Source organism: Petaurus breviceps, unplaced genomic scaffold, assembly GCF_028583685.1.
Source record: "Petaurus breviceps papuanus isolate PSGF00001 unplaced genomic scaffold, PetGlider_PUasm1.0 181, whole genome shotgun sequence".
Taxonomy (NCBI): Eukaryota; Metazoa; Chordata; class Mammalia; order Diprotodontia; family Petauridae; genus Petaurus; species Petaurus breviceps.
The window spans coordinates 23,602,604-23,619,879 of record NW_027185784.1 but is presented as its reverse complement, the minus strand read 5'-3'; the positions used below and the strand labels follow the sequence as shown (position 1 = coordinate 23,619,879).

General features: G+C 39.6%; 1 protein-coding gene across 7 annotated transcripts in view; it reads left to right on the top strand.

Annotated features, from left to right (window-relative positions):
• HIPK2 (homeodomain interacting protein kinase 2) overlaps window positions 1-17,276 on the top strand; it is a 251,076-nt gene that overhangs the window by 158,798 nt on the left and 75,002 nt on the right. For all 7 annotated transcript variants that reach the window (XM_069087340.1, XM_069087337.1, XM_069087338.1 and 4 more), the window contains 4 exons: window positions 11,103-11,226; window positions 11,573-11,692; window positions 11,960-12,046; window positions 13,568-13,752. In XM_069087340.1, the coding sequence (XP_068943441.1) occupies window positions 11,103-11,226; window positions 11,573-11,692; window positions 11,960-12,046; window positions 13,568-13,752 (516 nt within the window). The remainder of the gene's footprint in view (window positions 1-11,102; window positions 11,227-11,572; window positions 11,693-11,959; window positions 12,047-13,567; window positions 13,753-17,276) is intronic.

The window sequence follows — 17,276 nt, the reverse complement described above, 5'->3', positions numbered from 1 at the left end:
TCTCAATAGGGCTTATTTTCAGGGGAGGGCTTATTTTAGAGGAATCTTGCACAGTACGGGGAGGGCTTATTTTCGGGATAGGTCTTATTATTGGGGAAACACGGTAATACAGCTCCTTTCATTTTGCAGATGTGAAAACTGGGACCCAAAAAGATTAAGTGATTTGTCCAAAATCTCACTATATAGTAGAGCTAGGGTTTGAACCCAGGTCATCTGACTTCAAATCCAGTGCTTTTTTCCACTGTACCACACTGCCTCCCAAGGATTAGAGGGAAGCAAATTTCCCAGTTTTGGTCCAAGAAGAAGTCTCTTGCTTTCTGGAGAGTACCAAGTTAGGGAGAAATCACAGAGAAGGCACTCCAACTGAAGGAAAAGACAATGAATTACCTTTTCTGAGCCAAAATGGGTCCACCTTGATAACATAAAGCCATTCAGACTTACCAATTCTTAGAAGAGAGACCTAGACAGACAAAATTGCTGATTGTTCCTCTACCCAGAAGTTAAAGAAAGCAGCATCTGCACCCTCTTCATCACTTGGGAGATAAAGAAGAAATTTTTTTTAAAAAGAACATTGCCTCTTGCTTACTTTTCCTTAGAAGAGGTCCAGAGCACTTAGAATTCTTCGATGAATTCTATCTGTAAGCCCTCTCTGCTACTCCTAGGCATGTCAGACTATACTAGAAGCCCTCTGGCCAAGTCACTTACCTTCTCTAACCCTCAATTTTCACAACTGTAAAAACTAAGATAATAATATCTAAAGTACCTGCCTCACAGGATTGTGATGTTCAAATGAAATATTCTATATAGAGTGATTTATATAGACCTTAACTTACTATAGAAATATCAGATATTATGCCCCCTCACTAGCAGTCTTTTAAAAGAAAGCTCGATGACCACCTGAAGAGGGGATTTTCATTCAGGCACAACTTGAATTCAGTGGCCTCTGAGGTCCTTCCTGTCTCTTATTCTATGGTCTCCATTCAGGCAGGTCAGAGACACAAGGTTTCTGCTTTACAATAGATGACAGCACATTTTACAGACAGTACTCATCACTGCTCATTATCTGCAAGTTTCCCAATCTTGTTTTTGGATTCCCACGAGAAACATTACTCTGAATCTATTTCAGCATAGATTCATCAGATCTAAAGAATAGCGTGGGTTTTTTTTTTCCTTAATCTTTTCATTCCCCAAGAGCCACCTCTGATCCAGAGGAAAATCTTTATCCTAATGACACCATTAGCCCCCCAAAAACAAATCCTACCTAGATCTGGTGGTTCCATGTTTTGAGAGACATATACCCTTTTATCCCATGCACAGGACACTATTTTGCATTCCAAACAGGAGTCATTAGCACTGTCCACCTGCCCCATAATTTTGGAAGAGTGTTCTTATAGCTAGAACTTTGAACAAGGTATAGTTGTATACAGAATTTAGAGCAGAAAATCATTTTGATCAACTCTTTTGTTTTTCACATGAGGAAACCAAGGCTTAAAGAGATTAAATGACATCCCAAAGGTCACAGAGTTAGTAAGTAGAAAAGCAAGAATTTGACTCCAAAAGCCAATGCTCTTTTCACCATCATGGCTGTTACTGAATAGCAATAGTTAATGTTTGCTAAATTAAATTTAATGAATTAAATAAATTAATTCAACAAATTTAATGTTTGATAAACTCAGTGGTCAGGGGAGGTAAAGGAATGACTTAGATAATACAAAGAAAGGTGAAAAAAAAAGCTTTTTCCCTGTCAAATTGTAGCGGCAAGCACCCCGGTGTCCCTAGGGTGGCTGCCAATACAGGTTCTTGGATCTGCTTTGATAAAGGAAAGCAACTTAAAATAGGTTAACAAGCTTGCTTTAATCAGTCAGATATGTATCGTTTACCTAGTTCAGGGGAAAAAGTTCAGCACCCTGAACTTCAGATATACAGACAGAATTATCAAGACAGAAAGAGATCAAGTAGACAATTTCCAAACTGTCTGACCATTACATCCATACCAAACAACATCTGGGTTTTTCATAGCCAAGGGGGGGCTCTCAACAACGGCTTCCCAGAATCCAGATGAAATCACAGAACACTTCTCAAAGTGAGCCCCAAAACAAAGCCTCAAATCAAGGTTTATATACCCTTCTCCTGGCTCAGAGAATGTAACTACCTTATTGATTCACTGGCCAATCAAGAAGTATTTACTGAAAAACAAGCCTCCCACCCCAGGCTCCAGGTGCACTTTAGCCTAGGGGCAGGGAAGATCTTCAAAATTTACATTCCCATTACACAGATAGCATTAGTATCATTAAGTGAGTCTAAGCTTAAGAAAGAAAAGCTGATATGACCTTTCTGCCTTATAGGGTCTTTTCCTAACATAGGGTTCCCTCCTCATCCATTCCATTTAGTTCTTGTTACTAATTGGTAACATCTAGTAAATCCCTTTTACAGAGAAGAGGTTACCGTAACACCATTTCTCTGAATGTACATGCAGCATATGGCAGCTGGGTGGCTCCATCGATAGAATGATGGGCCCAGAGTCAAGAAGACTCATCTTCCTGAGTTCAAATTCTGCTTTAGACATTTTATTAGCTGTGTGACCCTGGGCAAGTCACTTAACCCTGTTTGTCCCAACTTTCTCGTCTGTAAAATGAGCAGGGAAAAGGAAATGGCAAGCCACTCTAGTATCTTTGCGAAGAAAACCCTAAATTGGGTCACAGAGAGTTGAACATGACTGCACACCAAAAATGGAGTATGTGGTTAAATATCCATCTTCCACAGGGCTTTTCGTAGATAAAACAAAATTATGCAGATCAGTTTAGCTACACAATATGCAAGAGGTAAACTAAAAAAATGGGCTTTGTGGCAAGTCAATGACCCTGGCACAGCCATTTCGTCTTTGCCTGGCCTTTCTTTTGAGCCATTTTGTCATTATGGTTGTTATTCCTCTTAATAAGTTACATTACAGCTAGTGCCTCTGGTTTTATATACCAGGATGCCTACAATATATAAAAGCAAAAACTAGCTGAATCTCCAGCCCTATTTTGGTGAATGGACCTCACAAGTCCATTGAGAAAAAAGCACTGAAATGTCTTCCATTTCAAATAAATGGGCTTATGAGTAAGCTTCCCTTCTCAGTAATATTTATATGTGAAGCTGGGGAAGGGGAATTTCAAGGGAATGCTTTATTTTATTTTTTCAAATGTGTTTTTGGAGGAATTTGGGGTTAAGTGACTTGCCCAAGGTCACACAGCTAGTAACTGTTAAGTGTCTGAGGCTGGATTTGAGTTCAAGTCCTCCTGACTCCAGAGCTGGTGCTCTATTCACTGAGTCACCTCGATGCCCCCCAAGGAAATACTTTATTAGAATGGGATCAATGTTTACCTTGCTCCTTGATCATATCTCAGAGCCACCCTTTTATAAATAAATACCTTTTATCATATAATTTGTGTTTATTGAGATTCTAATTACATTGTCTCAAGGCAAAGGAGAGTGGCCAAAGAAGCCTGAGTGAAGTCCATATCATGTCTTTAGTCACCAAAACTTGAATGCTTAATGATTAGTGTAGCAGTGACGACAACTCTGTAAGTTTCCAGGATTGACAGACTTTGGTGAAAAGCTTTTAATAAGCCTAATTTCAGCCCTCAGTTTTAGAAACAGAACTTACAAAGGAGACAAAAAAAATAACAACAACAAAGGAAACTAGAGAGAATTCCCCTCTGAAGTTTTTGTCTTCGATCTTTCCCCAGCACAGCTGTGTTAATTTTTTCCAGCTCAAGGCTTTTATTTTTCTAGTCCTCTCAAGTTAAGCAGAATTCCCTTCTACCTTACCTGCTTAAAATGTTACTCAAGGCAAGTAGTACAGCAGAACATGATTCAAGCTTTGTTACTGGAACTCATGTGTATGCATTGGTATGTACATCTCAGGAAAGCCTGAGTTCAGATCCTGCCTCAGACTGTAGCTATGTGACCCTGGGCAAGTCACCAAACTCTGTTTGCCTCAGTTTCCTCATCTGTAAAATGAACTGGATAAAAAAGTAGCAAACCACTCCAGTATGTTTGCCAATAAAACTCCAAATGAGTCATGACATGACTGAAAAATTATTTAACAGCAAGTAGCCTGGTGGGGATGGCTAGCCAGGGCACCTTCCTTAAATAAAAGTTCTGTGTGGAAGGAAGAGTGGAGTCAGGGGCAGAAGGTATTTCTGAGGTCTAAGTTTCAGCACTGAAGTGATCTTCCAAAATGAAGAGGTTTCTGAGGCACAATGAAGAAATCCAGAGGAGTACAGCCTGCTGGGAAATGGAGAGACCTAAACAGACCCAGATAGAAGATTTTCCCTTACCCAGCAGGCCCAAATGAGCTTGATATGCTTCCAGGAAGATTAATCTGATGGTGGTATATAGGAATGACTGGCTAGGGATACAAAACAAGAAAGGATAGTCCTCGCTCTCGAAGACAAAACAAAGGGTATCTAAGATAGCTGGTGGAGAGATGGAGCAGACTATAGTGTTAACTTTAAGTAAAGCTATCCTAACCAGGGTCCTGATTTGGTGACTGAGGTTACGATGGAACATTAGAAAGAGCTCAAAACTTGGCAGTCAGAATACTTGAGTTCAGGTCCTTCCATTGCCATAAACTAGCTGCATGGTCTCGAACAAGTCACTCCTTCAAACCATAGCTTCCTCATTTGTCAACTGAGGGGGTTGGGCTACATGATCTCTAGGCTCTAAAATCAGAGATTCTACATTTTGATATGGAGAACTTCTTAAGTCTGAATGATTACGGATGGGACATGGGGAGAAAAAAATATTGGTAGCTGAGAATGTTGGTTCCCATTTTGTATAAGCCAAGTTTGAGGTGACAATGGGACTTCTAGGGAGGCAGTTGAAGATAAGCCTAGATCTCTGGTAGGAGACTGGGCTAAAGAGCATGAGCAAGTCGGGAGATGGAATCAATGCACCAAGAGTTCAACAAAAAAAGAGCAGGGGCCAAGTTTTGAGACTGAAGGAAACCGACATTTCCTCAAAGTCATAATGCCAAGTACAGTTAAGTGTCAGAGAGAAGAGGATTCTGGCTCTAATGATGCCAAAGCCATGGGACATGATTAAAGTAAAGGAATGGTACTGGGGAAAAGATGACTTAACCAGGCAGGTAATGAGATGGCTAAGGAAGCCTCCTTTGAGGCAGATGTAAAGTCACTGCTCTGTTTTCCCACTTATTTCCCCCCTTTGTGTATTTCTTGTACACTCACAGCTTGAGAAGACAGGTTAAGGAAAGAATATTTTCTTTACAATTCCCTGCATATTTCTACTTTGAAATGGGCTATCACCAGAAGTTGTTAGTTTTTTTCTACGTTGTCTTTGCCAAAATAGCACGGGTTCCCCAAAGACCATGCCCTTAGGTTCAAAACCTTTCCCCATTATTCCATCCCCTCCCCTACGACGTTCAGAATACTACATGCTTCATCAGATCTTTAGTCAAAAAACCACTTTAATACTACACTGTGTCAAAATACAAACTTAGTAAGTTAGGTAACTCTAAGTACAGTCTCAATATTCACTTTATCTTGGCACAGGTTAACAGGCCAGTGAGTCAATATGGTGCAATAGGGAAGAACAATGGACTTGGAGTCAGAAGACCTAATTCTAGTCCTGACTTTCCAACTTAGCAGCTCTGTGATAGTGGACAAATCACATTAGCACTGGAACCTACAGTTTCTCATCTATGTTGTACAAATAAGTGCATTATAAAAGAATTTTGTAAGCCAATACAGTGCCATTGCTGTCAGCACATGAATCAGCTTCTTAGGTCTTTTCTGTCTTCTTCCCGGGATGTTCAGCACACTCTCATAATCTTACCCATTTCTTGGGTCAACTTGCCCTTCCTCATTAGTCCACCCTTAATTATTTATAGAGATTCTAGTCCAAGTTAGAAAAATATTTCTCTCATCTTGCTTGTTTTATAAAGTAATAAGGTCCTTTCTGTTCACAACCACCAGGACCACAACCTGGTGGCTTCCATGTTTTCTAAACTTTAGTCACAGATTTCTTTCAAATAATCTGTCTTTGTTAAACTCACGGCCCTAATCTTCTGCATTCTTTCCAGCCTTTCCCATATGAATTGTCTCTGGTGGGCTAGTATACTTATCTGGTGCCCCCATGCATTTCTACCTCTTTCATCAATCGTCATGACTCATTTGCAGGGGTTTTTTTTCCTAAACAGTTTATCTAAAATAGACTTCTCTTCATTCTTTGTATCTCTCCTGTTTTTCACTGATGTCATATGGCTTCACTTAAATGTCCTACATGCCTCTTCAAGTCACTGGCTTGCATGGGTGGCAAAGTTCATACCCACAGTTTTAAGGTTTCTCTGATTTTGTAAAACAAACCATTGACTAAAAATGTTCGTAGAACTAAAATTCTACCTTTCCTATTTCTGCCCAATTTTAGTTTTGGAAAAGTTGGATTTTTTCTCCTGAGTATACAGTCATGGTAAATTCAGGACTTGCCAATTAATGCTCCAGATACGTTACCGAGTTAAAGATTTTTGATGGTCTTATACTTTTATTAATGTGATACAAGAGGGGGTAGGATATATATTTACTCACATCTTATAACTGGCCAGGGAGTTCCTGTGTGAGTGAGCAGACTGTTTTATTGCCTCTGTTGCTATAATCAGACAGAGTAACACTAGTAGTACTGTGCCTATTTGTTCTCACCCAATAAGTGTTCCCCAGGTGGATCTGTTATTTCAGAAGACAGAATTAGACACAAATGGTACAAGTTAAGAGAGGGACAAATCTTAGCTGCTAACAGGAAAGAATTTTTTTTTTCTCAGCTATCCAGGAGTGGGACCGGCCATCATGTAAAATTAGCTTTAAGGTCTCTTCCAGTATACAGTACCTCAAAGTCCAGCTCCAGTGCTGCCTCCTCCATGAAGTCCTCCCTAATGGCCCAGTCAAGAAGGATTTCTCTGTCTAGTCTCAGCAGTTTGCTCTTAGGCATTTACTATATTCTAAAATTCTGCACTTTCATAATATGCATTACATCACCTCTCCTAGATGGCAACCTTCTTGAAAGCAAGAGTGGTATGTTATTTATCTTTGTCTGCAGGACATTATAGCATTGAGTGAGTATTAAATCATAAAACAGATTTGGATATTGCAGCTCAAATCACGTCCTTGAAACAACAAAAACATACTATAAAAAAAAACTTGTTCCAGTGGGACTATCTTAAAAGGCAGTTGTTTGTTCCCAACATCTGTTGTGAAAGGATTCCATTCTAGTTTTTCTATGAACTGCATGTATGAGAGCTGTCAACTTAGCCAGCATAGATAAATGCTTCAGCCTTAATGTATTGAAAGGTGACATTTGTTTGTTCTCTTCAGAGCAGTGTGATATTTCAGTGTCATGCTGTGTGTATATGATGAACCTGTAAGGAAACCAGACATTCTTATCCTTTGGTGTCAATGTATGTTTAAAATAGTTTTGGTATTATGAAACTAAAGGTAAGATTTTGGGAGCCCACTTCCCTGAGGATGCTTGAGTTGTAAGCCAGAGAGACCTGGGGAGAGTTGGATCCAACCACCTGAGCCAGAAAAGTAATGATCATTCACATAGCTCAGGACATGTCAGTCATCTGTTTTCTGTATATGAACTAAGGGGTATCCCTCCACCAGGAACCAACTTAGAAGATGGGCCAAAAAGAAATATAGGCTCACATATTTATAACTGGAAGGCATCTTAGAGGTCATTGCCAACCCTGTCGTTGTACAGAGAACATGGAAACCCAAAGGTTCAATGAACTGAGGAGGGTCTGCCTCAGGAAGAAACACAGAAGGCAGCTTCCAGTCATCTGACCAAACAAAAGTGATACATAAAGTCAGTGTCCACTCTCCAATCCACATAGATACCAATGCGACTGGAACCAGACTTAGATTATTATGTTATATTTGAAGAAGCCAAGCTTGTCCATAAGATAATACTAGCCTTAAGAACTGGCTAGTTCATATGCTTACCGACCCTGGCACACAGGTCTACCTTTGTACTTCATGCTTCTGTTTATGCTCTTCTTCCCTTTCTTCTTAGAGATCTTACTGGTCAATAAGGGTCCAACTTAATCCCCACCTCCTCCTTGAACTACCTCAGTCCACAGCGATCTCTTCCCTTCCCTGATAAATCTTAGACAGAGAACTGAGTAATATATAATAGGAAACACTGGGTTTTAGAGTAGGAAGACTTGAATCAGTTCTGACAGCTGTACTTTATAAATGTGTGGCTTTGGATATGCTATTTAACCTCTCAGCCTCAGTTTTCTTATAAAATAGAAATAATATTGCACAAGCTACCTCAAGGGTTGTTGTGAAGAAAGTATTTTTGAAGCTTCAGAAAGTGCTATATAAATGAATTAATAGTACTACTGCTGCCATTTAAATATTTCCTGAATGTATCTCATCTCCCCAAACCATACATCTTTTGAAGTCAGTTCTATTCAGAAATGCCATGAGAGTTTAGTTAGGCAGGAAAAGATCTGTCAAGTATCATAAATCATGGGGGCCAAAAGTCTAGCAATAAGTCAACAAAAACCTAAGAGGTGACAGGTGACAAGAGTTTAGGCAGATAAAGAATTAAGTTCAGAAAAATCAGCTGGGCTAAGAAAAGTTCAGAATCCTGCAGGTCAAGTAGAAAAGATCAAGAACTTAGGGTCAATAGCCCAGGTAAAGGGTCTGGACAACAGCAATGACAGCTTCTAGATAGTGCTCTCAGGTTTGCAAAGTATTCTACATTCATCATATCATTTAATCCTGATTGCAAGCCTGAAGGATTGGCTCAGTCCTTATAAATAGTTTTATTAATATCTTCAAAGAGTTGTAGTGGGAGGAAGATGAAGACAGTGGAGAGCAGACAGCATAGTATGAAGATGGATGGGAAATGGTGTGGAGGCCTAGTTTGGAACAAGATGGGGCAAAAGTTCACCTATCAGAGTAGGATTCAAACCCAGGTCTTCTAGACATCAAATCCAGCATTCTTTCTGCTAAACCACATAGCCTTGGGTCTGAGTAGGAGAAGTGGGGACCACAACAGTGAAAATGGAGTTAGATAAAGCTCTTTCTAAGGTAGTTGCTTCTTCTATAATCCATGTCCCAAGTCAGAAGTGGTTCCCCCCCAGTATGAGTGGCCTGATTTTGCGAGTAGAGGCCAAGTAGGGAATGTGGTAGGTACAGAAAAAGTTTAACACAACTTAAGGCGTTAAGTGTTCTTCCAATCTAAAATTTTATACTAAGCTAAACTAGGGCAAATTGGGTTAAGAATTTTTGTATGATGGGGCGGCTAGGTGGCGCAGTTATTAGAACACTGGCCCTGGAGTCAGGAAGAGCTGAGTTCAAATCCAGCCTCAGACACAACACAAAAACTAGCCATGTGACCTTGGGCAAGTCACTTAATCCCAATTGCCCTCCAAAAAGCAAAAAAAACAATTTTTTATGAGTATCCTAAGTCATTGCATATGCCTGTACATCAAACAATATAGTACAACTATCTGACTTGCTGCAGAACAGCTTTATAGAAATGACAATACCTTTTGGGAAGCTTATTTTGCAAAACTAATTAGGGAATCACAAGACTGACAAAAGATTTTTGTTTTTGTAGTTTACTCTTCTAGAAGAGTTCAGAAATGGGAGATAATCTACTCAGGAAAATTTTAAGGGGGAAATTTAAATGGGGGAAGAATTAGAAAATGAGAACCAAGGTTATGACTGTTTTATTTTATCATTTAAAGATGGGTTAAGAAAAGAGAACAAAAAAACTAGAAAGGGAAAGAGGTATAACTTTCCTCTTCACAATGATATGTACTTTAACAGATAAACCCCTTTTATAAGATCTATAAATTTATTTTTAATAGTATTTTACTTTTTCCAGTTACTTGTAAAGACAATTTTTGACATTCATTTTTTATAAATTTTGAGTTTTAAATTTTCTCCCTAAGACAGTAAGCAATTTGATATAGGTTATATATTGCTAGACTTACAAATTTATAAGATGAGAAGTATATGAAAAAAAGCATAGGTTAGTGAATTTCATTGGGTCACCTTTTCAGAGACTTCAGCTAGGTGATCTCATATTTTTTTTGGAATTAGGCATAGCAAAAAGCAAATTTTAGCTTTTTATTTGGGTTTTAGTTTTTTTTCCCCCATTCATGCAAATACTCTTGGACAGGGGAGGGTAACCTGTGGCCTTGAGGCCACAAGTAGCCTTCTAGGTTCTTAGGCACCATCTTTTAACTGAGTCCAAGTTTTACAGAATAAATTCTTTTATTAAGGGGATTTGTTCTGTGAAGTTTGGATTCAGTCAGAGAGTCACACTTGAGGACCTAGAGGGCCTGTGGTCTTGAGGCACAGGTTCCCCACGCCTGCTTTTAGAGGTAGAGAAGAGATAATCTGCAAGTACTGGCTACATGGATGGGCTAAGGCCTATCTGTACAGCCTAACTTGAGAAGAGCTCATTATAAGCTTGGCTATCAGTCAGTCCATAGACATTTATTATGTGCCAGTCATTGTGCTATGCACTAGGAATACAGTAAGAGGCAAAGGACAGCTATCAGGGAGCTTTTTTAGCCACAGCAACTCCAAATGTCCATCTATTATGGTATAGAGGGGCTGGAGTCTTCAATGGTGAAAGGCATACTTATACAAAAAGAATCACTAATTAAACTATAAAATATTTTGGTTCTATTCCAAGATCACCAACTACATTCAATCTTCTTACACATGTGTTCTACTGGTTACTTAAGATACCACTCTACATTCCACAGCATTCTTTTGGATGGATCATTAACATCTAACCTTCATGTATAAAGTGAATCCATTATAAAAATACTCTCATCTGTAAAATGGGCATAAAACTACCTGCAATACTTACATCATGAAGTTATTATAAGGATCAATAAGTTAATATGATCAATATGTTATTATAAGGATGAAAGGACATATATACTATATATGTAAAATGCTTTACAGTCTTAATGCTGTATGTCATTTTTACAAGTTATGCATAGTTCAGACAGTTATGAATACCCACTTGTATTTAAGAATTGCTAAGTAGTTTCTTCTATTGTTTTTCAGAGCCCCTGAAATTATCCTTGGTTTACCTTTTTGTGAGGCAATTGACATGTGGTCCTTGGGCTGTGTTATTGCGGAGCTATTTTTGGGTTGGCCTTTATACCCAGGAGCATCAGAATATGATCAGGTGAGTCAAGATAATCCCAGGTATTCTTGACAAGTCTCCATTTAATTTACTTTATTTCCTCTTGTAGAAAATATGGTAATTTAGAATTTTGTTTTATACAACATTCTCATGGGCATTTTGGGTTTTATTTTTTAAAATCTGCTTCAGTACCAATTTACAAGGCCCAAACATTATTCCTCTTAATTTTTCCATTCTTTCTTTCCTACTCCTCCCCACCCCCCATTATCTCCTTTCCTTTTGTTTTTGTGTATAAAATTGTAATTTTCTGTTGTCCTCAAATCCGCTGTAGTCACTAACGCAACAGAAGGTCAGTGATACCATGACTTTACTCTTTCTTCTTTCATAGATTCGATATATTTCACAAACACAAGGTTTGCCAGCAGAATATTTATTAAGTGCAGGAACAAAGACAACAAGGTTTTTCAACCGTGATACAGACTCACCATATCCTTTGTGGAGGCTAAAGGTAAGAAGAGAATTCTGAAATTCCTTTTCATTTGTCAGATTAATCTTGGAAGAAGGGAATAGTCTGATTAGTAGAGAGCATTTTGAAACTTAGAGGCTTTATGCTGGGTGAGGTTTTAATGAAGTTTGCAAAATTGAAGGCCTTTGAAAGGTTTCCTTTCAAAGACAGGGAAGGGATCATGGACCAGAATTGCTAAGCTAAGTGTACTAGTCATGCTGATTTGGGAGTAGTTCAGATAACCAGTCAGCTTTTACTTGTTTTGACCAGACACCAGACGATCATGAGGCAGAGACAGGGATTAAATCAAAGGAAGCAAGGAAGTACATTTTTAACTGTTTGGATGACATGGCACAGGTAAGCTTCATGGGTAAGTAGTAGAAGCCCTTTGATTACCAAGGTACAAGAGGACTTAATGAATGACAAGTTCAGGAGCGGTGAGGTGGTGCAGTGAGTAAGAGCGCCAGCCCCAGAGTCAGGAGACCTGGGATCAGTTCCGGCCTCAGATACTCAGCACCCACACAAAAATAACTGGCCGTGTAACCTTGAGCAAGTTACTTAACCCCAATTGCTTTAAAATAAAAAAAAATGAATGCCAAGTTCTTTGACAGATGGGATGAAAAATGCCTGGTGGAAATCCACAAGCCCCCCCCGCCCCCAGTCATGTCATTTGGCCCTGAATTGCTTTGAACATTGTTATAAGATATGCATAGGCCCTAACTAGCTTTGGTAAGATTACCATTTGGGTCTGTGAAATATCTTAAAAGTACGGTATTTTTGTTACAAGCAGTTTTCAGTAAAGAAATTCATTTTGTGAGGCTAATAATGGTCTATCATGCTGGTATTTCCTGTAAAAGAATTTAGTCATATAAGTAAACTTAGATGTCCCAGACATAGAGGAAGAAGTCATCACTTTTTAGGTCTGAAAGAATGAATTATTATATGCCTTTAATAAAGTACAAGCTGTTAACTTCTTAAGTGTGAAAAATGAGTCTAGAATCATACCAAATAAAGCCATATAGGGATGGGGACACGTAGATCAATAATCACTTCAAAAACCTCTTCCTATAACTACGATCAGCAAAGATTTTGAAGAAAACTGCTACCTTATCTACTCTGAAGCAGTGTTAGAAGGGATCACCAGAAAATGGTCTACAGAAAGCATCTTTGGAAAATAGAGCATGCCGTCCACAGAGAATAAGAATTTTACCACAAATGTAAATTACAAATGTAGAACTCTCACCCCTGCCCATGTTGGTCAGAGATCATTCCAGGGAAGACGTTTTCAAAATATAAAGAAAGAATTCTGACCCTGAAACAAATTTTGTTAGAGCTTTTAAAAAAGCATTCATAGGAAGCCTTCAGTATCTGATTTCTTCCATAAGGTGATATTTAAATTAGGAAAGGATGAAAAACATGTCAGTTTTTCTTCCACAAATTGTTCATAGGCTAACTTTTCCCCCATCTTATTTTTCTAACTTCTTATTGTATAGTTGTCATTAATTTTTTTTATAAAGAAGAACAAAAAACTTTGCTTTACTTTAAGGGGTCAAAACATTGATCCAACTCATATCTCATTCTAAAGCATCAAAACATGAATCAACTCCTCTGTCATTCTGTAGTAGGCTATTGATGTCTGTTAGGTCCTTTTACACCCTCTCCCCCTTTTTGTCCCCATACTTCTATTTTAAAGTCCTAAGCCAAACCCTGAATAGTCAAACTAGCTAAGAAAAGTGCTGTGAGGAGTTGCTACCTAGTCCTCTAACAGGCAAGATGGAGGCTACTGGGTTGTACGCTGAGTTAGAGATGGACTGAAACAGAACATACAGAGAGGGTCAAGGGAAGGATTTATTGTGATTTGTCCTGCTCTCCTTCTAGGTGAATATGACCACAGATCTGGAAGGGAGTGACATGTTAGTGGAAAAGGCCGACCGGCGCGAGTTCATAGACCTACTAAAGAAGATGTTGACCATTGATGCAGATAAGAGGGTCACGCCAATCGAAACCTTAAACCATCCCTTTGTCACCATGACACACTTGCTTGATTTTCCCCATAGCACACAGTAAGCCTCCTTCTTGTGTTTTATAATAATTTAAAAGAGAGAAAGGTGGGAATATAGAAGACAATCAAGACAAGGTGAACTACTGGTCACTTCTAAACACTGAGAAACCACTTATGAAGGGTTGTATCCATAGTAGCAATATCCCTAAAGTACGATCACTTCAAATATTAAATGGTAAATTTATCTTTAGTCCACCCTAAAATGGACTCAGTCTCAGTAGCTACTACCACAGTGCCTGACAATTATGGTTGTAAATGCTTGTTGATGGGTTGCTCTCCATTAGCACTACCATGACTATAACTAGGCCTGAATTCTCAGAGTAGGCCCTGATCTCAAACTAACTTCGGTCAGCTAACTGGGAAAGGGGAGTGTTTGTTACACAGACTAAGTCTCATTGCAATAGATAGCTACAAGAGAGCATACTTCCTTAGTGGCTAAAGGTGATATAAGGAAATTTTAGCTCAGCTATACACATCTCAGTGACCAAAGTGTGTAGGGTCTGACTTGATTATTGAAATAAGGCTTTGGTCAGTTTTATTGGGCTATGAGATTAAAACAACATGCTTGGGAGAAGCCAAGATAGTGGCATAGAAGCAGGAAGACTCCCTTGTACAACCCCCATAAGCACCTCAACTACCTATAAAAAATGACTCTAAACAAAGTTTAGGGCTACAAAATCCAAAAAGTGAAAGACAGAAACAAACCTCCTGCTGAAGACAGACCAGCAAGATGGGTCAATCACAGCATGCTGGAAGACAAGCGCAGCCCTGTGAGTCCATGGTTTTAGCTCCAGGGCAGCCCAACCTGGAGGGACTCTGGGAGAGTAGATCACCAGCAGCTATGGCAGTTTCCAGAATTATCAACCGATAAATGACAAAGACAAAGTGAGAGGTCAGTGGACTTTGGGAACAGGGAGTTGTAATGTAATGTCAAGCAAAGGCAACTTCCCAAGGTTCAGAATACCAGCATAGGTGCTCTCTATTTTATTCAGTGACAAATTAAGAACAGAGAAGATCAAAATATGACATCATTCAAAATACAGCATTTACTAAGTGTGATTAAATAATCTCCAAGTACTACCCCACCCCAGGACCTTACATTCATTCAATCAATTACAAAGTCCCTGTTCTAAATACTACTCCACCCCTAGGCTGTACCTTCATTTAGTCCATCACAAAGCCCCTCTTCTCAAATGGAGATTAGTTTCCAATCATAAGTAAAGTACATTCATTTATTCAATCATAGAACACAAAAAGGTCAAAAGTTCCCCACCCCTGAATCACAACTGAATCTACCCCAGAGTTACAACAAGTTTAAGCACAGCACTTAATATCCAAATGGAGGTCTTTTCTTCATCTTGACACAAGGCAAGTTCTCAGCAATCTTTGTTCCTGGGGAGACAAAGCTTAGCAAGGCCACAAGATACATTGCCAGTCTCTTCATTCATTAATTCATCCTCTGTCTGCAGAACAGTCCTAGGACCCCTAAAAACATTAGCAAAACCCTCTCCCAGGATTTCTGTAAACATACAACAAGAAAATCCTTCTTCAGGGCTTCTGAATCAACAGAAAGGTTCCCAGACCCCGCAACAACAGCACTGTCCTTCACCAGTGGACAGTATTCACTCTCTGTCTGCAGGACAGTCTCAGTAGCTCTTAACCAACAGCCAGGTTCCAGGACTTCTTCAACAACAGGACTGTCTTTCACCAGTGGACAAATCTGGCAAAACAACATCAAAACAGACAGACAAAGTACCAGCAAAACAGCCATGTCTCCTCAGTCCTTGGCAGCTCTGGGGGCAGGTCTCAAAAGTCCAGGGCAATTCAAAGTGGCCCTCAGCAATCCTCTCAGTCTCTCTCTGCCTCCACGAGGGTGCTGCTTCCAAAAAGTCCTTCTGCCTCTCTCCTGTGTCTCTCCAAATCTATGTCACCAGCTCCTCCCAGTTGAGGACTTTCTTTTCACTTCAACAAGTCCATCCCACAGGCTGGGATTAACAAGCTCTGTGTTTTAACACAATCAATTTGAAAACCAAGCCAATACAGGGGGATCTTTATATTCTATTACTATCACAGGAGTCCAGGAGTGTAGTCTGGCCTCTGCCCCCAGGGCAAGAAGCTGCTGAGGCATTGCAGCTCTGCAGCCGCCCACCTTGTGGCTGCTTCAAAGCTCCTGGACTGCAGATTGTAGGGGGACCAAGCAACCATTCTGAGGGGTAATTAATTGCTCTTGTTTTAACCTGCTTGGATCTGGATTGCTGTCTTGGGTGAAGGTCCTAGGGTGCAAGCCAGAGCCAGTGGCGGCTTCAGAGAGGGCAGACAACTAACGGCTCCAGCAGATAAGAAAACCCCAGAAATTTGGGACCAGCTTTCCTCTCTGGTAGCAGAGTTCTATTGTGGCAAAAAGCTCAAAAGTCAAGTAATTGAGTGGCAACATGAGCAAGAAAAGGAAACAAAGCAACCACAGCAATCCGACTTTGGATTCCTTTTTTGGGGACAAAAAGGATCAAAGCATGGAACAGGAGGAAGACAACAAAGTCAGAACTCCTGCACCAAAAGCTTCCAAGAAAAATATGAACTTGTTACAGGCCATAGAGGAGCTTAAGAAGGATTCTGAAAACCAAATAAGAGAAGTGGTGGAAAAATTGGAAAGAGAAATGAGAACAATGCAAGAAAATCATGAAAAGAGAGTCAAAAACCTGACAAGAAAATAACACCTTAAAAAACAGATTCGGGGCGGCCAGGTAGGACAGTGACTAAGAGCACCAGCTCCAGTATCGGGATCACCTGGGGATTGAATCCAGGCTCAGACACTTAGCACCCACCCAGAAACACCTGGCCATGTAACCTTGAGCAAGTTACTTAACCCTAATTGATTAGAGGCGGCCAGGTGGCTCAGCGAGTAAGAGCACCAGCTTCAGTGTCAGGATGACCTGGGGATCAAATCCAGGCTCAGATACTTAGCACCACACCCAGAAATAACTGGCCGTGTAACCTTGAGCAAGTTACTTAACCCCAACTGCTTTAAAAACAAAAACAAAACAAAAAATAGACTCACTCAAATGGCAAAAGAGGCTCAAAAAGGCAATGAGGAGAAGAATGCCTTAAAAAAGCCAAATTTGCCAGATGGAAAAACAATCTCAAAAGGTCACTAAAGAGAATAATTCCTTCAGAATTAGACTGGAACAAATGGAAGCTAGTGACAAGATACTATTAAACAGATCCAAAAGAATCAAAAAATAGAAGGCAATGTGAAATATCTCATGGGAAAACCACTGACCTGGAAAATAGATCCAGGAAAGATAATTTAAAAATTACTGGACTACCTGAAAGCCATGATCAAAAAAATTACCTAGAAATCATCCTTCAAGAAATTCTCCAGGAAAAATGCCCTGATGTTTTTAGAACCAGAGGGCAAATAGAGGTTAAAAGAATCCACCGATCACCTCCTGAAAGAGATCCCAAAAAGAAAACTCCTAGGAATATTATAGCCAGGTTCTGAAATTCCCAGATCAAGGAGAGAATATT